General features: G+C 39.2%; 1 protein-coding gene across 3 annotated transcripts in view; it reads left to right on the forward strand.

Moving 5' to 3' along the window:
• Positions 1–27,899, forward strand: part of BMP2K (BMP2 inducible kinase) — a 62,652-nt gene that overhangs the window by 4,998 nt on the left and 29,755 nt on the right. For 2 of the 3 annotated variants that reach the window (XM_021394830.1, XM_021394831.1), the window contains exons 2-10: positions 16,666–16,784; positions 18,144–18,249; positions 19,735–19,877; positions 20,161–20,282; positions 21,392–21,473; positions 22,135–22,267; positions 23,002–23,105; positions 25,771–25,850; positions 27,068–27,228. In XM_021394830.1, the coding sequence (XP_021250505.1) occupies positions 16,666–16,784; positions 18,144–18,249; positions 19,735–19,877; positions 20,161–20,282; positions 21,392–21,473; positions 22,135–22,267; positions 23,002–23,105; positions 25,771–25,850; positions 27,068–27,228 (1,050 nt within the window). Of the gene's footprint in view, positions 1–13,860; positions 14,147–16,665; positions 16,785–18,143; positions 18,250–19,734; positions 19,878–20,160; positions 20,283–21,391; positions 21,474–22,134; positions 22,268–23,001; positions 23,106–25,770; positions 25,851–27,067; positions 27,229–27,899 lie in introns of those variants that run through there. The other variant, XM_021394832.1, reaches the window with a different exon arrangement.

Genomic DNA, 27,899 nt, shown 5'->3' on the forward strand with positions numbered 1-27,899 from the left:
CTTGAGTACTTGAAAGTGATTAAATGCAGTCTGGGGTATGGCTCAACTTAACTTTCAGATCCTTATTCTGCAGTGTGCAAGATGCAGCTTGATCTCCGGTGTGATGAATGTAGCTGGTGCAGTGTCACTTCTGTCATGACTCTGTGCCATGGCAATCTCTCAGGCAGCAAGCTGAAACTTTTAATTACTGGGTTTCTTCATTGGTTTAGAGTTTATGTAGCATTGCCAATTTTTGCGGTAACTGCTATTTAGTTTTCAGTAGGAAGCCAGGTCAGTTGCTAGGATAGATCAGAAGCTAGAACGTTGTCTGGAAATATTACTTGTGGACTTTGAATTGGGATTGGTCATGTCGAGTTACCAGGGTATAACATTTCTAAATCTATGCTTATGCACGATCTTAAAGATTGTGCCTCTTTCTCGTTCTGTCTCAAACACAGCTTTGCTTTGCTAATATTTGAGTAGCAGATATAGCTTGTTTAAGTTCGGAAGGTACGGGGAGAGAAAAAAGCAGCATGAGGACTTTCTGACTTCGATTTTGACTGATTGCATAGAAAAGCTGCTCACAGCTATAACACTGGTCATAAGTGGTGTTCCCCAGGTATCGGTACTGGAGCCTGTCCTGTTCAATATCTTTACTGATGACCTGGACGAGGGCATTGAGTGCGGCTTCAGTAAGTTTACCAACTTGGTGTTATCTGCAGTAAGTGTTGGTCTCCCTGAGGGTAGGAAGGCCCTACAGAGGGATTGATGGACAGGCTGGATCGATGGACTGAGGCCAGTGGGATGAAGTTCAGCAAGACCAAGTGCTGGGTCCTGCACTGTGGTCACAACAACCCCAGGCAATGCTACAGGCTTGGGGCAGAGCGGCTGAAGACTGTGTAGAGGAAACAGACCTGGGGGTATTGGTCAATACTTGCCTGAGCATGAGCCAGCAGTGTGCCCAGGTGTCCAAGAAGGCCAATGGCATCCTCGCTTGTACCAGAAATAGTGTTGCCAGCAGAAGCAGGGAAGTGATTGTTCCCCTGTACTCAGCACTAGTGAGACGGCATCTCAAGTACTATGTTCAGTTTTGGACCCCTCACTACAAGAAAGACATGGAGGCCCTGGAGTGTGTCCAGAGAAGGGCACTGAAGCTGCAGAGGGATGTGGAGCACAAGGCTTATGGGGAGCAGCTGAGGGAGCTGGGATTGTTTAGTCTGGAGAAGAGAAGGCTCAGGGGAGGCCTTATCACTCTCTACAGCTGCCTGAAAGGAGGTTGTGGTGGAGTGGGGGTTGGCCTCTTCTCCCACATAACTACAGGTAGGACAGGAGGGAATGGCCTCAAGATGCACCAGGGGAGATTCAGATTGGACATTAGGAAATACTTATTCTCCATAAGAGTAGTCAGGCACTGCAACGGGCTGCCCAGGGAGGTGGTGGAGTCACTGACCCTGGAGGTGTTCAAGAAACACCTAGATGTTGTACTGAGGGACGTGGTTTAGTGGGAAATATTGGTGGTAGGTGCACAGTTGGACTGGATGGTCTTAGAGGTCTTGATCCCTATATAATGAAAATATGGAGGTTATACTTTTGTGCTTAAGATTTATGTTCAGTGTTTTCAAGCCTAATGCAGGCAGATAATCTGCAAGTAGAGTGTTGTTTTGCCTTTTACAGGGCGTAGCTGTGTTCTGTGTGATGAGGGAGTCCAAACCAGGAGTGACTTTGGATATTAGCACGTGATCATTGTCTTACATGAATGTACAAGTGAAAATACTGTTCGTGTAACACAGTGCACAGAATGCTTTTAACCTGAGTTGCAGTGATGTGTATGCTGGAAGCTTGCGTACTACTGAGTGCACTGCCTTGGTGTACTCAAGGAGAAATGTCACTCTCGCGGTACCAAATTGCTTATGTACAGCATTAGGACTTCACTGTTGCTCACCCACTCTCCACAGCTGCTTCATGTAGATGGAGAAATTGGCACAACAGTTTAAGGACCATCTAATCTAACAATGGTGTCTGTTGTACAGCCAAGAGCTGGTTTCGCTCTTAGGCACGTGGTCTAACGCTCTTCTGATTGCCACGCTGGTCTTTGTGTCCCCTAAGGACACTCATTCCTGAACTTCACTGAATGTGAACATGTAGTGCTATGCCTGTTTGTACTGCAAATAGTCGTTCCCTTTTCAAGGAAATTATCGGTTTAACTTGTGGGGGCCCAGAAGTAGTTAAACACTGAGCAAATACTTTGGAATCTGATAGGTCTGAGCTAAGTTGTTGGGAGTGTGGCCAAGAGCGAGACTGTCGTACAGCAAAGCAACTTGATTGGAGCAGTATCACGTTAATACAATGCAGTCCAAAGCCATCTTTCCTTTGCCAGATGTTGGCAGGCAGATCAAACAAATGAGTGTGCCATCTACTTGTTTTCTTCCTTGCGTATGTTTTGGTAAAACATGCTAATGCTACAGTAGTTGTAGTGGGGGTGTACGTGTGCAGGTTTTCTTAACATAAAACTCCTGGACAACCTTGAGGGATAAAGCAACATGAAATAGTAAGGAATATATTAACATGATCTGTTATGTTCTGTTATAGTCTGTTATGATCTGCCTTGGTCTTGCTTGGAAAGAGACAATGTGGTCTTATTTTGAGTGTACATTTTTTTATTGGTTCATCTGAAGGCTTTTTGGTTTAGATGTCCGTGTTTTATATGTCAACACAGAAAAGCAAAACTTTGTTAGCTGTTGAAGGCAGAATTAACTTTCAGGTGGGTGTTCAGTAGAAACTAGTGACTCTGGGGAGGACGTGCTTGTTTGTTTGGATTTTCAGAGTTGTAAGTCGTTAACTAGTATGTTACCCCTATGGAAGTACTTGTACAGCTTTCTTGTGAAAGTAAACACCAGAGACTGGGTCCCTACCCAGCTGCTTAGTTAGTCTCCCTGTCCTGCATCTGGGAGCAACGTGAGCACGCTTTAACAAATGCTGATGTTAACTGTGTGGACTTCGGTATCACCCAAACTGTAGGTGTGTGTTTGTTTTAGCTGTAGATATGTGCACACAGTGTCGGGTGAATGTCTCGCTTTTAGCTAAATAAATTGCAGTGTAGGTTGAGAGGGAAAATATTTTGTGTAATTGTCTAGGTTGTATTTCTTGCCTCTTGTTTTGCGACATTGTTTTTAAGTCTTCATTCTTGAAACTGTTTAATTTCTTAACCTTGGGCTATATTGATTTTATTGTAGCTATTTTCTGCCTCCATAATACTCGAGATAAGTAGGTTACCCTAAGTCGAAGGAGTCACAGCTGTCAGCAGTGCTGTGTTAACTGACACTATGAATGCTCTGTGCCTGCCAAAGTGTGCAGTTGTAAGTGTGTCAGATTACAAGTGGTTCTAGTAAACATTTTATTTTGCACGTGGGGCTAATTAGGGACACAGACACAGTCAGTCACCTAATTGATTGCTTAGGATGTTGTCTTTTTCCTAAGAAATTGCTGGGCTTGCTGACATCTGGTTTGGAAATTTTCTCCTCAAGTGTTTTTATAGGTTTAGCTTAGAAGCTGTTAATATCCCAGATGAACAGCTGCTTCCTGAAATGTTTAAAGTATGCTTGCCTTCTTCTAATACCTTAAGCTGAAAGTCTGAGTCTGGTTTCCAGATCGCAGTGATACCGAGCAGCAATAGTTTACTGCCACAGCTGATGTCATCCTCAGTGTGTCTTTCTGCTGCGGTAGAGATGTCTTTGTCCTGTATTTTCCTCTCCAGTACAGTGCAGATTCTGCTTTTTTTTCCTCTTTTCCTGTTTTCCTGGTAGTCTTGAGAATGGATTGCGGTTTCTTGAGTATTTTTCTGTTGGTTATGAAGGTGGGAACCTTTCCCCTCCTCTCATCTGATTTATGCTTTCCGTGCTCGTGGTTGTCCAGGTTGGTTAGTTTGCGCTAGCAGCAGTGGGACATCTTAGGTGTGCTTGAGAACCTAGCTCTCAACCTAGAAGCAAGTTGAAGGAGAATGCTCAGAGAAGTACAAGTTACAAACTGGAATGAAAGGAAATAGATGTGATCCTAGGGATTTGATTTCATGATGTGGGAAATATTTCTTCTGTTTTGAATAGCAAATGACATTTTGCATTTACTGCTGCTTCGTTCCTGAGCAACATCAACACAGATGTTACAAAATGCCAAGGCTATGTTGAGGAACTGAAAGCTGGTTAACTTTCTGTGTTCTCTTTGTAAAGCATTTTTTGGCCTTAATTCTTGTCATATTTGCCTCACCGCTCCTGATGCAAATGGTAAAAATAAAGAAGAAATGATTATGTAGGATCATATGAGAGCGAACAGCTCTGTCTTTTCTTTGTCTTGCTCTTCATGAGTTGTCAAAGTTGGTATTGATCAGAAGAACAGCACGTCCCCTTAGGGAAAATCATGATCCTCTAGGTGGAGGAACAGAGGAAGGTGAGGAGATTTGCCCACAGTCACACAACAAGTCTGAACAAGGGACTAAGGGCAGAGTTAGGAACTTCCTGGCTCTGAGATGGTTTATTCCTCACTGCTGCTATAATATACTGGTAATATACCTTTAGTACAATAAACAAAACTGTGAGGGGAACTCTCATGTTCTAGGACTTCAGGAGGTTTTATCCCAAATAATTTACATGTTCATCTTCCTTATAAACTTGCACATTATTTTTATAGATTTGTTCCTTTACTGCCTGGAAGCTTTCATGCTCAAGTCTTGAAGAGATGCATATTTATACAGGAATGGTGTGATGCTTGGATTAATTATTGTACTGACTTCTTCTGCTCTCAGTTTTTTACTTTAGACTGTATTTCGATCTGTGCATTTTGTCTAATGAATTGTTGCAGCATTTTGCTGCTTTTCATATAGAAGAATAGTTCTAAAAATCAATGATTAATATGACATGCTCTTATGTTGTTGATTAAAAAAACGGCGTGTGCTGTTACTTAAAAACATAGTTTAGCAACAGACTTTTTAAGTTTTGGTTAATTGCTAAAGGACTTGCATAGAACTATATTAAAGCAGTGCTTCTTTGGAAAGACAAGCTGTGGACAAACAACTTGGGAGCTGATAGAACTGCTAAGTGTGCATAGACTTGGCCTGAGCTGTAAAGAAGTCAGACAGAGCCAAGTACTTGTTTGGATTGCAGTGATGTAAACAGAGAAGATGACTTCTCTTAGTGTTTTGGCTTTGAATTTGATTTCTAGGATACAGAGCAAATAGATTATTAAAGACTATAAGGCACTTAGTTACCTTACAAATGGTTGACTTGAGTGTGGTGTGTGTTCTGTGTAATAAAAATAGGAAATGTAAATGAAATTTGTCGTGAAATTTGTGCTAGACATTAGGTCAGTTCTGTGCATAAAATGTAGAAAATCATTATTTCTTAAAAAAAAAGAATAATTAAAGTAGTAATGGCATCCTTCACAGTCCTGTAGTCTATACCTAGCTCGCTAGCTTGGTCAGTAGAGAAACTTTCACCTTCATTTAGGTCAGTTATTGCTTATGTAGAGTTGCTTGGCTTCATAAGAATTCATGAAACATCAGGGAGATCATTTATTCTCTGAATGAGATATCCAGAGGTCCCTTAAGCCTCTGAAGACAGAATTTCTTCTTATTATTAAGGCAGTTGTAAAAACAGTGTAACCATGCAAACAGCCATCTAAACAAAGCACTGTGTGCTGCGTCTAATTTGGTCAAGTGCTTCAAATCTTCATTTAAATTCAAAGAATTGCTTTCCCAGCTTTGTGCTTTCTTGAGATATGCTATTTAATTGTCTTCATCAGACAGACTGTTTTAATTCATTGTTTTGGCTTGCTGTGACACTGAATTACGTAGCTATGTCTGTAAGAGGAGACTTGTGTTGAAGGGTATCTCTGGGTGTAGGTAGTAGATTGGTCATAGCATTCTCATTTTTAGGGACTAACCCAAAATCTGCACACTTCCAGATTGCTCCATGAATAACTGCCTTGTTTGGAGTTACTGCTGTTGGCTGTCTTTCTCTCGAAACACAGTAGATAAATGAGGAACGTTAAATGCTTTTGATAATTTTAACTCTGATAATTAGACTTCTGTTGCCATTGCTGCTTAGATAGTTTGAAGTGTTCCAGCTGCTCACGCTACTTGGAAGTTTCAGTGCTTCTTTCTGAATTATCATGTGTCACAGCTGGAGGTCTGAAAGTGTTGTTACAGAATGATCCCAAGCATAAAGTATGAGAATTGAGGTAACAGTTTTAATAATAGATGTTTGGTTTGCCTATGAGGGTATTCTCAAGAATACAGCATGTACCGGATAGAGCTTTAAGGTGCCAAGGAAAACCATTACTTCAGAATCCCATTTACTGGTGTAAGCAGGGAGCATCTCAGATGTGTTGCAGTTTATGGGTCCCCTGTCCTCTGCAGTCCAGGTATTTCTGTATCTGCTGCTGAGAGCTGAAATGTGCCTGGTATTTGTAGACAAGTCTAGAAGAGAGAATGAGAAGTCTTTATACTCATAGCTTTAAATATCATATTTAAATATCTAAATATTAAACAGAATTTCATCCAGTTAGTCTAGTCTGATCAAACTTACATATGAAAAATGATCAGTGAGCCCACTGGCTGTTACAGTGAGATGTAAAAATGGTGCAAGACTCAATGTAGGCTCCTGCAGTAACGAAGTGGTCTGAATTTCATTATGCTGGCTTGGTGTGCTTATGAAGCCATAGGAAAAAAAAAAAGCTGTAAATCAGAGAATCTTCGTGTGACACCTGCCCTGGTCTGAAATGCTTCTAGCGCTGTGAGTTGCTTACTTTCTGCATGGTGTGGTGACTCTTTGGTTTCTGATGCAGCAGAAGGTGGTACTTCTCCAAAATGCCATTCGGTGACTTTCTCTGCTTTGAATTCTTCTGCTTGCATATTTAAATCGCAGTTAAAATAGTGATGTCAGGGAAAATGGAAGACAAACTATAGAGCAAATGGGAGTTGGTTGGAGAAGGGCTTTCTGTATGTTAACCATTCGGTATGAATGTGGAGTTTGGTTCTAGGACAATTGTGGTGGCTGTGCACTGTGTGTTCAATGCATTCGTATCCACAAATTTAACCATTCGGTATCTGTATTTTATTCAGCAGCTTGTTTACTATTTTGGAATTCAAAACAAGTTAAAAAGAAAGTCAGTGAAGAAACTCACTGGTCAGGAAAGATGAGGAAAAAACCTTTCCATTTGTGGGAGGGATGAGTGCTGTTGAAAGTAATATTTCTCATGCTGCCAGATGTTGGCTGTAGGTTTTTTATCAATGTCTTCACAACAAAGCTGCTGAAAATCTCCAAAAGTTGAGCAGGAAGCACATCCTGCCTGAAAGCATCACCTCACTTGCGTCTTGAGTAACAGGATACATCTAGCCTAGTAAGGTTTGAGAGTCACGAGGTTTAATGGCACCGTGGAAGGGAATTGAATTAATTCTTCTGTCTTAGGTTACACAGTTGGCATAATCACGTATAGAAATGTTTAGTCAACAGTCTTGACCTTGAACAAATGAAACACAGCTCGGGTTGTTTAATAGGGGTCTGTTGTGTGAGTTTATATTTGTGCTTTAAGCTTACTGTTTGGGAAGGGAAGCATTGATGTGAAGTTTTTTGTCTCTTGGAAATAAATCTTTTTTTTTTTGCTCCTGCAAACAGTTGTCACTGGTGACAAGCGTTTCTTGGCTTCAGAAATGGGTGATGTTGTTGATTGAATTTGTACAGTTTTTACTCCAGAGCTGGTTTACATCAGCTAGGGAGATTCTAAAAATGCGCAGCTAGTAAAGGAAGCAATTGTGAGTAATGCAGTGCACTGTGGATGAGAAATTCAGCAACAGTACTTGACAAAGTGTGGTAGGCTTGTGTGTACTTGCTTTAAAAATGGTAACCTGCTCTAGATAGGGGAAAACATGCTTATTTGAGTATCCTGAGATATGCAAAAAAGTCCATGCATGAAGCAGGAAAGACTTTGAGGAGAGAAGACAGAGTGATTGAATTACTGTACATCTCAAAAGTAAAAATGACTTGAAGACCTGTGCATCACTTGAAAATAGCATTGTTCCCTGGCTGGAAGGCGGTTCTGTGAACACTGAACCAACTGTTGTATGGTCTTTATACACAAAACCACCTGAACTAACTTAGTGTTGAAGATTTTCCCGTTCCCCAGCGGAGCTGGGAGCAGGCTGGATTAGTCTCTTGAAACATTAAAAACTTGTTCTGTGAGAGGAAAGCTCTTTATCTTTTGCAAAGAGAGGGAGGGAAAAGGAAAAATGAACCCCTTCAGTACTCTGACCTTTGTTATATCTCACTTGTATTACGTTTTGATAAAAAATTATGCCTTCAAGTGTCTGCATGATGGTGTAGCTCTAGAGCTTTAAGAGCTGACTTTTGCAATGAATGAAGCTCAATGGATTGTGACTTGTTGCCAGTTCTTACCCTATTATTTCCTGCTTTCAGTTTCTGTTACTATAGATAATGGACCCATTGAGTACTGTCAGTGTGATTTCAGAATCTGTAGCTGAAAATAGGTTCGTGCTCTGATCTTCACAATCAATTAACTGCTCTGTTGGTGGTCTACTAGTCATGTTCTCATCCTTGCTAAGAAAACAAGTGTTAGTTGATTTAAATGCAAGGATCTGTTAAATGCAGTCTAAATGTATTAGATTTTCCTTTCAGTGAATAGGAAGAGGAGGTGATAAGATAGTATTATAAAAGCAACAGAGTGGTTGTGACTAATTCTCAGCTTCTGTATTGAGATGTGGAGAGGCTTTCCTTCTTTCTTGTAATAAAAGAGGAAAACAGGACAATGAGTTTACCCTAATACAGCGTTTAGTCTTGAGTGAACAAGGTGTTGTGTGAAATACCAAATACTTGCCTTATTTTTTTTTTTTGAGTGTAAGTTTAGTGAGCTTTCTGATACAGTTTCATCTTCCTTAAGCTTGACAACATACCACAGAAAATGCAAGTGCTTCTATTCTGGGAGCTGTGTTCAATTAAAGTAACTTACAAAATCATCTGCATTAGGAAATTGTTTTTCTTCTCTTTGTTTCTCTGGAAAAGTAGTGGAGGCAGTCAGAAGTCAGCACAAAACCTGTGCCCTCGTTAAAGGAATCGGTGGTGGCTGGCAAGTCACCTGGATGCTCTGAGTAGCGTTGCAGTGGAGCAGCGTGATCATCTTTAATGCAGAACACTGAGCTTTGTTCCTTTGCTGTAGGCTAGATCAAAGCTGGAAGTATCTCAGTCAGCTGTCAGATGAAATGTGCTAAAATCTAGAACTTCAATGTTACACTTAAATTTGGAAGTTGTCTGTAGCAGACGTAGTTGATGAGCCAGCAGAGAGCTGCGGGACTACAGCTAACTAGAGCAGGTTTGCTCCATATAGGAAAAGAATATTCTGAAGTCTGTATCACCTCATTAAACTGTAAGAGATTTAATGCTGGGCTGACAGTAAATATCTGGAGAGTCTTTTTGTGTATGGGAAGCTCTCACAAAGCAGTCACACTGCCAGCTGTAGCAAGAAAAATGACATCCACTGAGCTCTGTGGAAGCTGCCTATTAGCAGGCCAATTAATAGCTGCTTGCTCACACACAAACAAATGCTTGCCTCTGACTCATTTTGCTTAAAGGATTTTTCCTTGAGAGAAGTATGTTCTCTGATGGAAGAGGGAGAGGAGGTTTTACAGAGGAGAGAGTTTTCAAAATGTAACAAATGGTGCCCGTGCAGTTGCAGTAGTCCATCTTGAGACTAACTCAGTGTTCCAAGGCAGGATTGAAGGCAGTGTTAGCAGAGGGTGGTGGGTAAATAATCCTATCAGGGCTTTTTTGATGAAGTTGTAATTTCTCTCATGGGAAGAAGTTGTTCAGGCCCATTGTCCAGCCTGAGGAATACTTCTCTGGGTTTAAAAGAAGAAAGTTTCTGATCTTGGACTGCTCTTTTTAACGTTCCTCTGCATTCCACCCCTCTACTTTCTTACCTGCTCCCTGTTCTGCTGCGAGAGGTTGGTTCTGTTATTTCTGGGCAGTTTGCTGTTGTTGTGTAGCACTTAGGTTTGTTCAGAATTATTATTTATTTTTTTTTTTTGCATGATAGTGAGCCTTTGGTACTTGCTCTAAAGAGAAAGTGTAAATGGCATGGTGAAATCTGAGTGTGAGGACTTTGCTGAGGATAAGGCCTTGTTGCTGCCTGATGATTGGGGAAAAAGGCACCTGTTAGAGTCACTGTATGTGTGGGTTTCATGTTATGACTGCACGCTATCAGTTCAACTCTTTATTTTTGATGTGTAAAAAGTGAAGTTCTTTGTGCACGTGGCACATTGCTTTGTTACATATGTTTCTCTTTTTTTTCCAGGAAGAACACCACATTCTTTTATTCTGGTTTAGCACCTGTGCGTGTCTGGTGTGAGTGTTATTTTACTGTTGGACTGCAGTTGGTGCTGGGAGAAATGAAATCCTAGAGCGCCTGCTCATAGGTAGAGGTATCAGTGTGATTACTGGATCAGGGTTCATACTGCAGATGTGAACCAGAGTATGGTAGTGTCCTGTGGGCTTGCCTCATGGAGCTCAGTTTGTAATTTACAGCTGCTATTTCTGTAGTGCTGCTATAAGAACAGATGGTGGTTTGGAGAACGGAGTGCTTCTGGTCTGAACTACCCATGGCATTCAGAGGGTGTTGCACAGTGGGAATTCGTGTGGGCAGGGCAGAAAGCAGCTATAGTGGGTCCCTTTGATTGTGTTGTCTGCACGTGCTGGAGAAATGCTGAACTCAAAATGTGTGTGTAGAAGGGGATTATTTTAAGAGTGTGGAGCTACTTCTGCTCTTGGTTCTGGGAATGCTGAGCAGCTCTTGGGCTTGCAGACAGCCTCTGTCAGCTTCTCTTCCATTTGGAGCTGTGTCTCAGAGCCTTGTGCTGAGATTTGTGGGATGCGTTTTACTAGGAATAAATGCACATATATACATACACAAGCGTGCATATATAAATATATATTTACATTTATACATAAAAATGCTGTCATCTAATGTTTCCTTATTCACCAGGAAGGGCTCTTTACAGTGCTCCCCAGCAAACGAGCATGCACGGGTGGCACGGCTTCAGTTGGTGGCCATGCAATCCCTGAGGTCAGTGTGTGGCACCTTCCCAACAGCTGGGCAGCTGCTGCTGGACTCAGGGCAAAGGTGGCTCTGCGGTGGGGTTAGTAAGATGGAGCAGGACAATGAATGCTGGATGACCTCCGATCTTTTCTCCACAAGCACCCTATGCAGGGTGATGTATATCCCAGCTGTTGCAGGATTTCTTCTGTCAGAGGAAAGCAGAAAGCTTATGTGAGAATATGTCCCATTATTCCCTCATGCAGAGGTTCATTGGGAATTACGGTCAGTGGCTTCCTGGCCCTGTGGAGGTTGTAACAAAAAGAGCGTGCTGTAGGGAAAATTGTTCGTAAGGCCTGAAAGCTTTATGGTGAATTTCTGCTAGCATGCAGCTTCTCGACAATCATGCAGTGTTTGGAATCTGAAAGAAAAAATTCCACAGTTGGAGTTATGTACTGTTTTAAGGGTTTCAGCCACAAACGGGCGTTAATTTTGTTATCTGGAAGAACTAAATAGTGTTCTCTACACGAACGAAAGTACTGTTTCATTTGCTTTTAGTTTGCTGCTCCCCCAAGAGTGCCTGCACAACTACATCTGTACTGACTATCTGAAGGGAGTACTGCGCAGGAAGGACTTCCCTCATTGCAGGAATGAGGCAGTTCCTGATACTCTCAGGATATTGATACTGTGGTTATCCTAGCAGGATGCCAGTAAATGTACACTGCAACAGAGCACAGAGGGAGCAGAAATTCAGCAGGATGGATAAGAGGCCCATGTGTAGCAGGATCACGGAAGTACTCTCTGAACTCCAAGAATGTGCTGTGCTTTCTTAAGCTCTATGAGAAGACGTGATTGAAACTGAGCAGCAAGGAAAGACTCTTGACATTGGTTCATTTATGGCAAGATAGGATTTCTTCAGTTTCTAGTTAAAAAGCATGTCTACATGCTGCATAATGCTTCCCGAGAAAGGACCTTTCCCATTGCTCTATATGGATGTGCATGTGGGCAGTGCGAGCTGGCTTCTCATGATGTCATGGCAGAGAAGCAATTATGTCGTCTTTGTGTTTTGTGCCCTGTTTTTTTGGAGACTGGCTTTGGTGTCTTTGCAGCTCAGAGATTATAGAGGTCAGGGTTGTTGTTGTTGGTTTTAGTTGTATTTTTTCCAGCAAAGATTGGTTTTTGCTAACACAGCATGTGCTTAGTGCTTTTAGTGAGCCCTTACTACTGCTGTTTGTTTTGGGCTTGCAGGGAAGCTTCTTGCTTAGAGCCTACCTGCAGGGCATTCGTGCTGCTAACTGGGAGGGAAACTGTGCTTATCCGGTATTCTGAGTAGATTCATAGCCCCTAAAATGGTTCCTGCTTGTGCATATGGCTTCCAAATTACAGTGCTCAAAAGGCTATGCAGTACCAGAAGGTGCGTAGCTTTGGAGAGAGGGTATCTCTGGATGCTGGTCAGCCTGGTTTCAGTAAGTACTGGTGACATCTGGATGACTGGAGGCTCCAAAATTAGAGAGTGCAGACAAGGTGATTCGGTGTCAAGTGATTGAGTGAGATGGTGGAAGTTGTTAATTCACAACACAAATGAATGCACCTAAATTAGTGAATTACTTTCACGTTGTATGCTATCTGAAATTAAAAAAAAAAAAAAACCACCTCTGTGGGTGTTTTTTAAAATATTGACCTGTGGCTAGTTTGCTATTCTGCTACAGAGGGAGAAAAGAGATTACATGTGTGTTTGGGGTTGGGTCACTGGGAAATCATTTGCCTTACTATCAAAATCAATTATCATTTGTCTTATTATCAAAATCAATTATCGTTTGGCTGAATCAAAAGACTGATTTTGATAATAAGACTTCTAGATAGGGGGGTACGTGGCCATCTCACAGGCCAATGTCATGCAAAGCACGGAGCAGAACTTGCTTCAAAATAGAAATAAACTGTCCTTTAGGTCTTTCAGCTTCATTAAGGACAACTGAATATCCTAGCTAGAAGGCTGGCTTCAGAATTGTCTGGTTCCACCATTCCTGGTTCAACATTTTCAGGTGTGGGGAGTGACGGGAGTGACTATTGCCCATTACATTGTATGTACTCTCTTTCTGCTGGTGACCTTCTGTTCTGTTTGTCTGAGATTGAAGTATATAGTCAGATAGTGAACCAGTTGCTGCAGGTACAACACTTGGTGGTTTGGTATGTTTTAACTGAATAGTAAGAAAAAATAAGTCTTTTTTCAGTCTTGTTGTCTGTACATCTAAAATGAACAAAGATTTGTTTGCAGTATTTTTCTTGGTATTCTTTTAGTTTGTCTTCTTGGAACTGTTAGCAGTCTGGAAGATTATAATGATTGCCAAAGGTTCTTCAGCATTGCTCTTTACTAAAGCAAGCAAAGAAGATACTTTGGATTCCAGCAACTACAGTTTCCTGGTTGGAGTTTCAAGAATGTGACAAGGTGAAATGTTAGTTGAAAGTTGAGACAGATGAAACCTTCAATATGCATGGAAAAAAAGTAAGAAACACTCAACCAGAAAATGTAGCTGTTATAGAATTTTTTTTAGTTGGTTTCAAACATTGTTAGTAAGCTTCTTAGTAAGATCCCTAGAAGTAGATAATGCTATCTGAAATGATTTACTGACAAGTAAACCAAATGGCTTGCCACAGTAAAATACTGTAAAGGCTAAGGGTGGTGAGGTGTGTATAATTGTATTACCAAACCTGGAGAGAGTCTGAGCACATATGCAATTTTCTAGATTGTTATATTTGGCTATTGTGTCATTTTGGTCAATATTTAAACAGAGATACTGGAAACTTTGGTGTCCTTAAAAATCAGAAGACCCAAAATCATCGCCTTTTGATGCAAAGACCTCAAAGACAGCCAAGCTGTTGCTGATTGCTCAGTTGGTGAAGAATTTGTGCTAATCAGCTGGTCTCTGCACACCTGTCTTGAGACCAGTCATGGCACATGATGGTATTTCTCATCTATGAGGAGACTGGGAGGAATCCATGAAATCCTGAGGACTTGGGACTTGACTATATCTTAACACTGCGTGAACAACTGAAATTTGAGAGAGGATTCAGAATGGTAATGATGTTTTATGATTTGATTTTTTTTATATGTTGTGTTATGAGAAACTTGAGTTCATTTTCTCTCTTTGCTGACATTAGGTAATAACTTTTTTTCCAGCTTCTAAAAGTGCTGGTGAAATGCCAGATGCTGTGCTGACCTACACGTGGAAATGTAGCTCTGCTCAGCCTCCATTTATGGGTCTTGGGGCAAAGCAACTGCTCATCATTTCTGGTTGTTTCCATATAACTTTTGACAAGGATGCCTCTCTGGCTTCCCCTCTCCCCTCCAAATAACATAGTTTAATGGGAGTTTGAGTGTTTACAGCACAGTCGTTTGCTTGTTTTGGTGCTTTTGGTGAGAAGTTTAACAAGAAACTGTTGAAAAGATTGAAAGCTTAATGGTTCAGGGTTGTGCTTGGTAAAGGTTGCTAGAATGTTGACGACAAATATCCTATAACTATTTATAGACCTATTCAAGGTTTGTTCAGAGTTGATCTGTTTATCAAAAAGCCCAGTGGCATTTAGTAGTGGAGATAGCATTTACTAATGGAAAACCTTTCAAGGTCACAGAAGACTCCTCTACAGAATGGGGAGTAGTTCTGCTTTCGTGGCTGTTTCAGAGTTTAAGTATTAGTTAATATTGCCCCCTAATGGCAAGAAGAACCCTTGTCTCAGACTTTTTCGCTACTCTTTTTACCCAGTCATGACTGATCTGGCTGCATGAAAACAAGTGCCAAAGAAATATGAAATTTAGCATTTTGGCCTTGCCCTGCTGCTAGACGTAGAGAATATTAAGACTACAAAACTGGCTAAAAAAGGTTATAAGGCTGATTAAGAAAGGCAAGAAGTGATTGTCTTCCAGTAGTTAGAATTTTGTGCTTTACCTGGATATGTTTTTTTATATTGTTGCTCAAGTATTTGCACTTTATGTGGGAGCCTTTTTTTGAGAGGATGCTGCTAAAATCTTCCATAGATTCCAAGTAACCATAGCATGCATATCACATAGCTTAATCTCCAAAGCTGGTGGGATTTCCTGTGGGATTGCTTCAGCCCCACCAGGGTCTGGCATTGGAACTGGAGTAACCCAGGGGCACCTGTCAATGTTCTGGGAGTAGTCTGCGTACATCAGCAGAAGCTGAAGTGTAGCAACTCTGTAGAATTTAGGTTGCTGTATTGAAATTGGCACCAGCTCTCTTTTGGCAGCCTAATATCCCATTTAGCTAAATGAGCAATTAATTTTAAAGTGTTTTTTTAAAGAAAACATCCTAATGCAACTTCCTTCCTTCAACTGTAAATTCTAATGTGCACATCAGTTCAAGCACATGAGACCTGTATCAGATGAGGCACATTATACTTGATAAATGCTGGTTGCAGATTATATCATGAAACTTGAGGTGTTTTATGCATTTCAGTGGGCTACCTGATTATCAGAGTAGTTAATCCCTTTACATATTTCTGTCCTGATTTTTATAGCTTAGTTTTTGCACGAGTTCTTATGGCAGTAGTTGGCTTACCATCGGGCAGCAGTTAAATAAGGAAAGCATGGACTGCCCTGGGGCAGAGTTCTTTAAACTGTGAGGAAAGCTGTCTGTGAACCTCGGGGTGATGTGAATGCAATCTGCTGGAGGCCTTGAGCAGTAGTTCAGATGAACTGAAAACAGATAAAAGAGGAGAGTATGGGTTTTCTATTTTTTTCTACCCTTGGCTCGCTGCCTGAATGTTTAGAAGTGTTTTGTGTGCAGACTGTATCGCTTGGCTTCCGTGAATAATTACTGTTTGCATGCTTCTTCCACCAGTAAGGAGAGAGAAGAAAAATGATAACGAGAAGCTTGGAGGTGGGCTTCAATGTATGTCTTGTGATTCGTGTGGTTGGACTGAGAAGATGACTCCTGATTGTACTGGTTGGGGAAGCACACCTAATTCTTATCTGCACATTTAACAAGCATTTAAATAATAATAATAATTAAAAAAACTACTTAACTTGTACCAAGGGTGATTTCAGGGTGAGTCTTCCTGTCTTCAGTCTATGCTGAGAAGCTGCATGACTTAAAGGTCATGAAAGATACTCGGTTACTTACTTTATATTTTACTATCTTATTCTTTATACTTTAAAGTGTAGGTATAAGGAATGAATACTAAACTTCATTGATTACTGGAGGTTTTAGAAACTGTGAAGGTAGAGAGAATATCTTTGCTTTATTCAGGTTTTTGGATGACTGAAAATGTAATAGGTTCGATACCTGAATACACAGAGTTCATACTAGGCTTTTACATTTATTTGAATTTGGAAATGCTTTTCAAATATTTTTATTTAATGTTGTAGCATAATTCTAAGATCCTTATGCTTTTGTCAAGGATGCTTGATGTAGGAGAAATGTACTCAGATGTCAAATCTTTGTAATTTTGTCAGTGTTTTTTAACTCCTCACTCCATGACTGGCACACACTTCCTTTTTCATTGTTTTTTTTTTCTAAAAAAAAAAAAAAGAGAAGGACTCAGCTTCACCGGCTTGTCACTGTTTGTTTTTTTTTCCAGGTGGCTTCTCAACTGTGTTTCTGGTACGTACCCATGGTGGGATACGTTGTGCACTCAAACGAATGTATGTTAATAATGTGCCAGATCTCAACGTATGCAAGAGAGAAATTACTATTATGGTAAGAAATGAATTATTTGTAACTGGAGAATGTGTTAATTTGTAATAAGCATATATCAAATATCTTTCAGTGACAATCCCTTCTAGACCACCTTTTCACCTTTTTTTTTGCGCAGTAGTGCTTTACATAAGTTAATACTGAGCATAGAGTTAGCATGTGATTAATTTCTAAAGCAACTATAAAGAAAATACGATTCTGCAGTCAACAATTTTATTGGGAAGCAAAATTACTGATCAAAAAGTAATCTTTCTCATTTCTATAGTGATAACAAATTCTAGAGCCCTCTGCTGTCCACAGTTCTGCTAACTGAATTACAGGTTCATACACAAGCGGTGTTACCTCCACTAGACGGAAGCATGTTCTTGCAGTTGCTATCCAGTATGGAGGTAACTGGTATGGCTGTAGCTCAAAACTTTGAACTCAACGACATAATCACAGGCTCTATTGTTTCTGAGCTGCTGACTAGAAAATAGAGTAAGTAAAAGGCTTTATCAGACATGCTTGGGTTTATGATGACAGGGCAAGAGAAAATCAGTTATATTGCCTTCTAGCAGATACTGTGAAGGTAATTTATCTCCATTTCCATATGCTTCTTGCTTAAACATGTTCCAATCATAGAAGCACCTATTTAATCATCTTACATAAGAAGTTCTTTTATGTTAACCATGAATGGGCACAAGCTGTACTGCAGACAACAACGCCAGTATTGTCAGACATGAAATGTGAATTTGCTTAATTGCAGCTTGCAAAATGGCTCTTAAAAGTTGGTGTGGTTTTTGTTGTTGTCTTTTTTTCTTAGGGACATCTTTAGTTGCTCGTGTGTTTTTAACTTGATAGTAGTTCAGGCTATAAATGTTGTGACTTGCTTCCAGCTATGTATGGTTGTGGGGTTTCTTTTTGGTTTTAACATGAGACACTATTCTTCAGTTAAGATATTTCTTCATTTTTTAGTATTGAGATTGGGAATTTACCTTAGAATGGACATGAGTAGCATGATTCTTCTCTCTCTCTCTCTCTCTCTCTCTCTCTCTCTCTCTCTCTCTCTCCCATGTGTCAAGACTAGTTATTGCTACTTGATAATGTTGTTTCTGAATGCAGCAGTGAGGATGTTTGCACTGTTGAACAAGTACCATAAATAAATGTTCTTGATTGAATTGTAGTTGCATTGTATTTTATACGTAGCAGTCACTGACTGTGCTGTCAGTGACGAACTTACGTTCAGTTTTGAGTATTTTGTAAAATTTACTGCATGTGGGACCAGGGCTCACATTGAAGTCATGAGTGGTTCTAATGAAAACCACTTGTACTATTTGTTAACATCTTTCCATGCTAAATTGTAGTGTGTATTTTCTTTTTCAGAAAGAGTTATCTGGGCACAAGAATATCGTGAGCTATTTGGATTGTGCTGTTAACTGTATAAGTGATAACGTTTGGGAGGTCCTCATTCTCATGGAGTACTGTCGAGGTAAGAGATGGCTCTTCTGGTTTCAGAGGAAATGCAAGGGAAACATGTTTTGATCACCTGGAATTTTTACCTGTCAGTGTCCCTTTAATTCAAAGGAATAGCCTGCGTGTCTCAAAGCTGGAATCCATTTGTTTTAGCTTATTTGTTTGTGTTGGTAGTTCGGCATTGAATTGCTGAAGTCTGAGAAAATGCAAAAGTCAATTTCACATAGCTTAGTTAAGTATAATTAGAAGCAGGGAAATTACTCCAAGTAGAAATTGAAATAGTTCTGTTCTACTGTTTGATTAAACGTTAGCTAATATATAGTTTGATAGGGAAGGTTGGAAAACTTCTGGCAACTGTTCTGCCTCTTATTTTTTGTTTTAGATCATTATAGCGAAGATTCTTTAATCTTAACCTGACAGATGACTTGTTTTAAATGAGCATAATATAATTAGTGTTGATGATTCTGGGCATGCAAATAGTGGTCATGTGTCCTGTTTCATAATGTAGCTGCTTCAAACAATGTGTGAAACAATATTGTTACGGACTTACCTCACTCCCCACCCCACATACCTACTAGAGTAAACTTGTGGTTGAGTTGTCAGAGTGAATCTCTCTGCCCTTTCTGTGGGAGCTCTTGAGACTCTGTATCAGTAGCACTCTTTTCTTACTTACAGTAGTAAATATTAATGAGAAATATCTCTACCACTGTAGTTCATGGGAGCTGGTTCCTCGGTGTTCAGCTTACACAACTAACTGGATTGGATTTTTCTGAACTCGGTGTTATGGATAGCTTATTACCGCATGAAGCTTTTGTTCAAACTCACTTGTACACTTTGCTTCTAGATTTGAGTTCTGCCTGTGTTATTTTGAAGCCACAAGAGTGTAAACCATCAGATGACTGGATGGTGTTTTCTTGTTAAAAGCCTCCGTATTTAGGAGGAGCACTCTCCGAGACCCCATAGGTCAAGTCCTGCTTCATCTGTTAGTATTAAATGAGCATTATGATAGGAAGAGACGAGTATGACCTTGTGAAATTACCTCAAGAAACGTAACAATTCCTAAACTTAAAAAGAAAACTGTGATAGGGTTATGTAAGGTCTTTAAGGGTGGATTAATGCCCTTCTTTTTTGTAGTCTCTCAGAATGACAAAGAAAGGCTGTGTGGATTATGAATTACTTTGAACTCTGTTGGCTGACAGTGTTTTGGCTGTGGATCTAAATGCAAGAGGCGCTTCTGGGGGAACATCTTTGTGTGATGGATGATTTCTTGTATCTGCAACAATTTGATAGAGTTTCAGTTGGGGATGTTTATGTTTGAGACAGTAACCTTTCTGCCTAGGATCATACCTGTGAAAGTTTGGAAACAGGTTTTTTTTGTTAAATTGGTGACACGAGAAAGCTGAATTGCATGTTGTGGGCTATTTGTGTGTGAGAAAAATGTACACTTCTGTATATAATGGGAATTATTAAAAGGTAAAATAAAATTCTTTTGCTTCTTCAGCTGGCCAAGTTGTGAATCAGATGAATCAGCGCTTGCAGACAGGCTTTACTGAATCAGAAGTAATGAGAATATTTTGTGATACCTGTGAAGCTGTTGCTCGGCTGCATCAGTGCAAAACTCCTATAGTTCACAGGGATTTAAAGGTACGAACCTGATACCTAGGAAAACCTGGGTAAAAGTCAGTGTTACACTCAAAAATGGTTGTAAGTGCAGGAACTATTTCACTAAGACTGACTTGTAGTTAGAGAAACACTTGTAAACAGAGAAACTGAAAGACAAGATCACTTACTGCTAATGCTGTGTTTATTGATTGATTTTCTGGTAACTTCCTTGTTTGCATGTGAGGGCAAGAATGCATAGTAACAGTTACAGTGGAAATTAATACCATTATTTTAATGGTGTTGTTTGTGTTAACTTCCTTTCAAGGTGGAGAATATATTGCTAAATGACAGTGGAAATTATGTTCTCTGTGATTTTGGCAGTGCCACGAACAAATTCCTTAATCCTCAAAAAGATGGTGTTAATGTGGTTGAAGAAGAAATTAAAAAGTAAGTTCACATTTAAGTGGCCTTAATAAGCAATGGTTGTGCTGTGAGACAGCTGAGCGTGTTATTGTGTATTAGATAAAGACCTCTGAGTAGTGTGTGCTTACCTTACTAATAAGGACTTTAACTGTTCAAGATGCAGAAATTCAAATTGATGTGAATATAGTTCCACTATTTTACTGTCTACTGATGTTGCTTTTTCTATTTGTTTACATGCTGTTTTTGCAAAACAGACTCACATAGGCTAAAACTTGAAGAAAGCATCTGACTTTAAAATGAAATGGGTGATGATAGAAATGGATGATAAATGTATGCCTGGCTGCTGGCCATTTTATGAGTCAAAATTTTTAACTTCTACTATGTTAATATGGCTAACTGTAAAAGTCTGAGGGATAAGTGCTGTAAATCAGCATTAGAATGAACTTATGTACAGTTTTAGTTATGGAGTGCTGTCTGTGTCCTTTCTCCAAAGACTGGTCAGAAAATTATTTTAACTTTATTGCAAGCACACTCTTGAAAATGTGTATTAATTTAGTTTGGTCCCTTCAGGCCACCTGCTGCAGAGAAATAAACACAGATTACTTGTTCTCAAGTGCCCAAGTGATACATGTGTGTTTTCTTTCACCTCTGCAAAGTACTTTGCTGGTTTCGTAATGATTTTGCCAGGCTAGGTTTTTTTCTTTTAAAGCATAGAATCATAGAATTTTCCAAGTTAGAAGGTAACTGTGATGATGATTGAGTCCAGCTCCCTACTGTATGTTTCAATATAAGATGAAGACGACCCTTGTAGGGCTCAGAATCTTTGCAAGGACTGCTTACTGCAGTATTACAGCAGAGCAACTCTTTGTTTCTGAAGCACGTGTACTGGGGAACTAATGTGAAGAGGATGTTTTGTCTGACTTCAAATTATCATCCATAACAGTAAATATTATGTTACTATTCCAAACCTTTTGTGATGCTGTAAACACAGGAAATTACTTGCATAAGACAATTTCAGGTATGTATGAAACACCTGTGTTTGTGAATGGTATGTGTGTGGCAGATGTACGAAAAGGCCCTTTTGATTCTGAGGCATGTTTCTCATCTGTTCTCTTGCAATTGTGTGCATTTAGGTATACAACACTATCGTACAGAGCTCCTGAAATGATCAATCTTTATGGAGGGAAATCAATTACTACCAAGGCAGATATCTGGGTAAGCAAAAAATCAGGTACTGTGAGATAAGGAACTGATTAAGAGGGGGAGAAACTAGCTAAAAGTAATGTCGACAAACTGGAAAACTAATTAAAGTGAAATATACAATGCAAGTATATAATGCGGAGTATAGCAATAGTATCTGTGGTAGTTAAGTCTCATATAAATAAATTGAATACAATATGTGATGAGCCTGTTAAGGAAGAGATGAATTAGACTTTTTTTTTCCATTTTGTTGTCTCAGTTTGCTGCCTGAATGTCGACAATGATTTCTCATAGAAATTTGCTCACAGCACCACGAGGAAATGTGTTTTTGTTAGATGATGTGCTTAAGAGCCATTACAGTGAAATAATTAAAGACTAAATTCAGCAAAAACACTAGTGGTATCCCTGGGTGATGCCAGAATGTGAATGTAGCCCTTGGGTTAGGCTCTAGTTTTGGTAGCTTGTTGTCTAGCACACAAGTCAGTGGGAAAGAAAGCCCTTTTAGGGCTGCATTGTATATCAGCTTGTCACATCAACGGTGTTTCATAATGCAGCTGCTACATTACACTGTAAGCATCAGCTGTAGCTAGGATGCAATTAGTTTCTTGTTGGTGCTTCTTTATTGTGTAAATGGCTTGCTCTCATCCTTTTATGGGGCCTGTATTTGTTTTTACAGGCACTTGGCTGCTTGCTGTATAAGCTTTGTTTCTTTTCACTTCCCTTTGGAGAAAGTCAAGTTGCTATTTGCGATGGAAGTTTTACTATTCCGGACAATTCCCGATACACTCACAGTATACACTGTTTGATAAGTAAGTATCTGGGCAGCACAGCAATTCTTTGGTGTTGTAAATCAAATAAAACGCAAACAGTGCTATTGGTGTAGACTAGTGACTTGGATAGATGGTGCAGACTGGCTTGGATCTTAAGTTAGCAGTGGGAGTTGTTCATGGCTACCATCTGCCTTTCAACTTTTGTACTTTCCCTTGAAGGGAGGCTTGCTTATTCCCTAGAATCCTTTGAAATATGCCAAATGTTATGACTGGGGAAAACGATATTTGATTGTTACAGCAGAAATACCATGTCTTGTCAGAAAATCCTTGCCATCTGTGCAACTAATGGTTTTTAACATTTAAGTGTACATAACCTACAGTACTTACCAGACAAAAGATGTAGGAACATAGCCTGGTGTTGACAGAGATATCTGTGAATCTCCTGCTAGCTGCACAGAATCTTGCATAACCCTAGAAAATTCTAATACTGTTCATGTTTTTTGTTGTTTGTTTGAAGTTAATGCTTCTGTTGAGCTATCCTTTCTGCAGTTGATAGTCAAAATATCAAACAGCATGCATCCTTGTCAATCATACTTGATCCTGAAAACTATTTGACTTGACAAAAAGCATTAAGAAAACAACATAATGTTTCTTTCTGGGGTGAGCTTGGTTGGTAGAGTTAGTTGAATGAATGTGTTCTTGCTGCTAGCATGCTGTATCGGTATGCTTTTTGCTGTCAAACAATGACAATTTAATCTTATCTATTTTTGCAGGATATATGCTTGAACCAGATCAAGAACAGAGACCTGATATTTTTCAGGTATCTTACTTTGCCTTTAAACTTGCCAAAAAGGATTGTCCAGTGTCCAATATTAATGTAAGTAGTCTTCCATTTTTTTCTGTGCTTTCAGGGGTTTTCATGGATAGCATTGAGAAAACTCAATCAAATCACTTGAGGAAGAAGTTTTCAGTTTCTTAAGCCTTGTTCCAAAATGTAGCACATGGAGCAAAATACATTTTCCATTGGTACTGTTTACTGTCTAAATAAAACACTTGCGTTTTGAGGGCATAGTTTCATAAACGGCATTTATGACACCAGTCAATACCTGACTTGTGCTTCTAAGCCATACATGTCTCTTACATCTAATACAATTAATACAGAGTATGCTGTAGAACTTAACATACTGACAGAAGAAAATTTCGTCTTAAGGGTATGAAGTGTCAAGAGCATTTTGGTTTGTTCTGAATAAACCTTTTTTTTCTTTTAATAGTCTTTGTCAGTTATAACCATATGCTGGAAAGGGATACAAAGAACTGAAAGGAAATCAAAATAGTGCCTTAGTTAGAAGACTTTTGTGCCTTTGCTTTGTATGAGAGGCTGAACTCTTTGAAACTCTGAACCTTCTCTCGAAGATGACCTAATTCATCGGCCAAACTGCTATGCCAAAGAATTTCAGGACACATCAGTAATGTTTAGTGTTATAGAGGAGTTCCCAGGATAGGCATTAAGACATTAGGAAGAGTCAGTGACAAAATTAATTTTGAAACAAATGTCATTTAAAGTAAACTCTGCCTTCAGAAGTAGATGAGTGAATTTACTGAGATCCCTTAAAAATTTATTATTGTTGATCCTTGGCCCCATAGAAGAAGGTGCTCGTTAAAGACTGAATGTTATTTTTGATTTTTGGGAAGCTTGGTATAGGTTAGCATGCTAAGCATTCTAAGGAAAAAAGTAAAAAAAAAAAAAAAAAAGAAATTGGAGTTTGTAGGCAAAGGCTAAATTCCAAGCATTTTGAAGAGTTTTGTGTTTTGCTGTTTAGGTGGTAGAATAACTATAGCTTCTCTCTTTAGTACTGGAATATGTCAGGATATGCAAGTATCTGGACATACCATTGAGAATTTACTAGGTTTCACGCTATAAGAGTACTATCAACCTGTTCAAGTGACTTGGCTTTATATTCTTCTTGGATTCCTTTTCCTAAGGAAAAAGGAGGAAAAAATGGATAACCTTAGGTTATAATGTTGGTGACCAGGGTTAGATATGCTTTCTTTAGTATGTGTAAAGATTACACTTACACAAGATCATCTTTTCCCTCTCTCCCTCCCCCATAATTGCTATTTTCCTTGGTTAAGTGCAGCTTAGGTGAAAATTAATTCAGAAACTAAATTGAGAGGTTCTTTAAGCTCTGTAGTGGCAGATGAGAACTTTTCTTCATCTGAAGAAAAGTATTTACTTCTGCAAAGGGCAAGAAGTGTGTTGAAATTAGCTCAGATATAGCATGAATTAGAGAGCGGCTGTTCTGAGGAAAGCAGAGCCTGATCACATCTAGTTTGTCCCTTTAGCCAGTGGAACTACTGGTGCTTCACTAAACTGGCAGAAAACATGCTGATTATGTGGATTTAGAAAATGAAAGTATTTGAGACCGGCTGAGGATAGGATTAGCATTAGTAGTAATCTTGGAACTAAAAGGAAGGTGATAGTCTCTGTATCTAATTGATATTTAATCATTTGCTGTGCTCAAAACCTAATGCTTAGAGAGGTGCACTGATTGCTGATCATGAAGATTCTGTAAGAGGGAATAGCCTCACCTTTCTGCTGCTCGGTGCTGCCAGTAGATCAGGATGAGGTTTGGCATTACAAGAACTGAATGGATGAAGACTTGAAGCCTGGTAATACTAAGATGACAGCTGGTGCAAGCAAGGAAGAGACTTCTGAACGCTTTACTTGCCAGTATTGTCACAGAGCAGTGAGTGTGGAACCTCAGGCAAGCTTGACCTTGCACATGTTGAAGAGCTAGGGAAGAAGGCAGAACATTAAGGACCAGCTTATTGTTTTTGTTGAGCCCCGTGTCTTAGTGCGTGTTTACTGTTGCTGAGGTGGGGTTATGTTTCCAGTTAGTGTTGTTGGAGGAATAACTTGCAGTGTAATTCAAACACAGCGTGGGCGCTGGGAGAGGTAAACTGGCTGCTGATGACTTCTATTGGCAGTGTTTCTGGCTAGAGAAATAAGGGCTAGTATTAGAAGGTGACTGTTCATTTATGACAATTAATATGTATGTGATTAGGTTGTAATTTGTGATAAGAGATCAGTTAAAGGAGCATAAAAGCTTAGGTGCTGTGTTGTTTTGTGGATTTTGCATTGGAGTGGAAGAGCTGAATAGCATGAAAAACTACTGCTATTTTGTTCTATTTTTTTTGGCTTTAATTCTTAAAGATAAAATGAATCTTTATCTTTATTCTTTCCAGTTAACATACTTTCTTCATATGTTTTCTGTTACCTTGTTGGTAGTGTGTGAACGAAATGAAGTAGTTGACAAAGTAGTGAGTCAGACCACCAGCGTTTTCATATTGTACTTCTGTAATAAGTAACAGAAAATAGAAATAGTGTTCAGTAAAAACACTTTCAACTTACAGCCACGTGACCAGGTTCTGCATGAAACCTTGCAGCATGAAGGGCTTGAACTCATTTACACCTTTTTGATTTGTAATGATTTTTTGGGGATTTCGTTGTTTTTAATTGATTCACATTTATTTTTCCCAAGAATTCTCCTGTCCCTTCAGCACTTCCTGAACCTATGACAGCTAGTGAGGCAGCTGCTAGAAAAAGCCAAATAAAAGCAAGGTGAGTAGATGATGTGGCTTCACTTTTTTTATTTAGTATTATTAAATTGCACATTTGTCTGAAACTTTTTTCATAATAAAAATTACCCAAGTAGTTCATTAGAATAGATAAACTACATTTGTAAGTGCTTCTAGTCTCTTTGAGCTCAGTTTTTTCAATTGTTTTTAGAGTCCACTGAGGAAAAACTGAGATCCTAATATTCCTTCTTAGCAAAATTTGTATTCGTTCTGAATCTGAATATGTGGTTTAATTACTAGAATTTTTAGCTATAACAGTCATCTCAGCTGCAGCTTTATTAGCCTGTTGCAAATGAGCAGCAAACATTTGCACTCATCTAAGCCGTGTTTGAGCTGTATAGATATATCTGTGCTGTTTTAAGGTAGTGATTGGTTTTGATGGCCCTGCTATCAGTTAGTGACATGCAGTTGAGGGATGGCATAGAGTATTAATGGAATAATGTTTTAAACTCCACCTGCTAGACGCTACTGGGAAAGAACCATGAATTTTCCTACTTAAGTTTTTCTGACTACCTAAGATACAGAAGATTAAGGCAGTAAACACTTAAATATAATTTCCTAAGAACTAGTATGAAGTGTTAGGTACTGTAGCTTAGCTGGTGAATTTGTGTTTTTAAGCAGTTGGACAGTTTTTAAAGATGCCAATACAATACAGTGGGATTAAAGCTCCAAAGTCCCTTTCTGAGTATCTTCTTTAGCCTGAAGGAACATGATACAGTGCTAATGTACTACAGAAAGACACAAATATTTAGAGAGGTTTATGAGCGATAGAACTGCTAGATGTTAAATCTCTTATGAAACCAGAAATGAATTAATAGGTAAGATTAAGAAAAATCTTATTTTGTGTGTGTATGAGAAGTAACCGAATCTCTAGTTGCAGGATCACTGCCTTGAGTTTTCCAGGTAATTTTGATTCACTACTGTGAACTCAGGAAAACTTGCACGGAAATGTAATCTAGTGCTTTATTCTCATGGAGAATAAGGCTGTTGTACAGCTCCTTTTGAAAGCGTTCTGCAGCAGTCATATCTCATGCCGTGAGTGGTGAGAAGAATTGTAGGAAACAAATCTTGAGGTGTTTAAATCAAGCTCGGAAGTAAACAGTGAGCAAGTGCAAGTGAGCTATAAAGAGATGACGTAGTTAATTTGAATACTCAACAGTTATTTTTAATGTAGTCTCTTCTATGGAAATCTCATTTCAGAATAACAGATCCTACTGGACCAACAGAAACCTCAATTGCACCACGACAAAGACCAAAGGCCAATTCAAGTACTGCTGCTTCAAGTGTTCTGACGATCCAGAGCTCAGCAACACCAGTCAAAGTACAAGTTCCTGGTGTATTTGGTAATCGTGGGCAAAAAGGTAATGTACCAAAGTCTAAGGTTTGAATGAAGCAAATGGAAAAAATCATTCTGAGTTTCTTTTCTTCCTTAATCATTTGAGGATAACCTCCAAAACTTAAAACTAAGTAGATACTACTTTGTCAAAAAAGCCCCAAATCTTCATCCCTTCTGGATGCCACAAATGCTAATTGGGAAGTGAAGGCATCTTTTTTTCCAATGTGTGCATAATGCTGACTTTAGTTCAACTAACTTCTTCATTGCAGGAGAGAAGTTCGTACTGTTTTGTCTTCCAAGTAGTTCACTGAACTTTTCTGTAACAAGAAACTGCTTTCATTTTATTAGAAAAATTGCATTTCCTATGCCTCAGTAAGTTATTAGATACACCATATAAAAACTTGATTCCTTTAATGACTGACCTTGGCATTTTTCACGTTGCACTCCTGGTGCAATAGCAAAGCAACAGAGGACTAAATGAGGGAAAAAAATCACATGGCATTTTCAATATATCCTTTGAGTTTTTTCATTACCTCATTCAAAAAGAGTAATGCCTGTAATAAATAAGCACTTAGGCAGTTATAATTTATATCCTGAATCCTTTTTTAATTGCACTTTGTGATTTTATGTCTATTACAGTACTTGCACTGCAGTACACATTTTGAGTGTACTAGGGTTAAAGTCTGTGCTGCTTCT

This window comes from Numida meleagris, chromosome 4 (genome assembly GCF_002078875.1).
Source record: "Numida meleagris isolate 19003 breed g44 Domestic line chromosome 4, NumMel1.0, whole genome shotgun sequence".
Classification (NCBI taxonomy): domain Eukaryota; kingdom Metazoa; phylum Chordata; class Aves; order Galliformes; family Numididae; genus Numida; species Numida meleagris.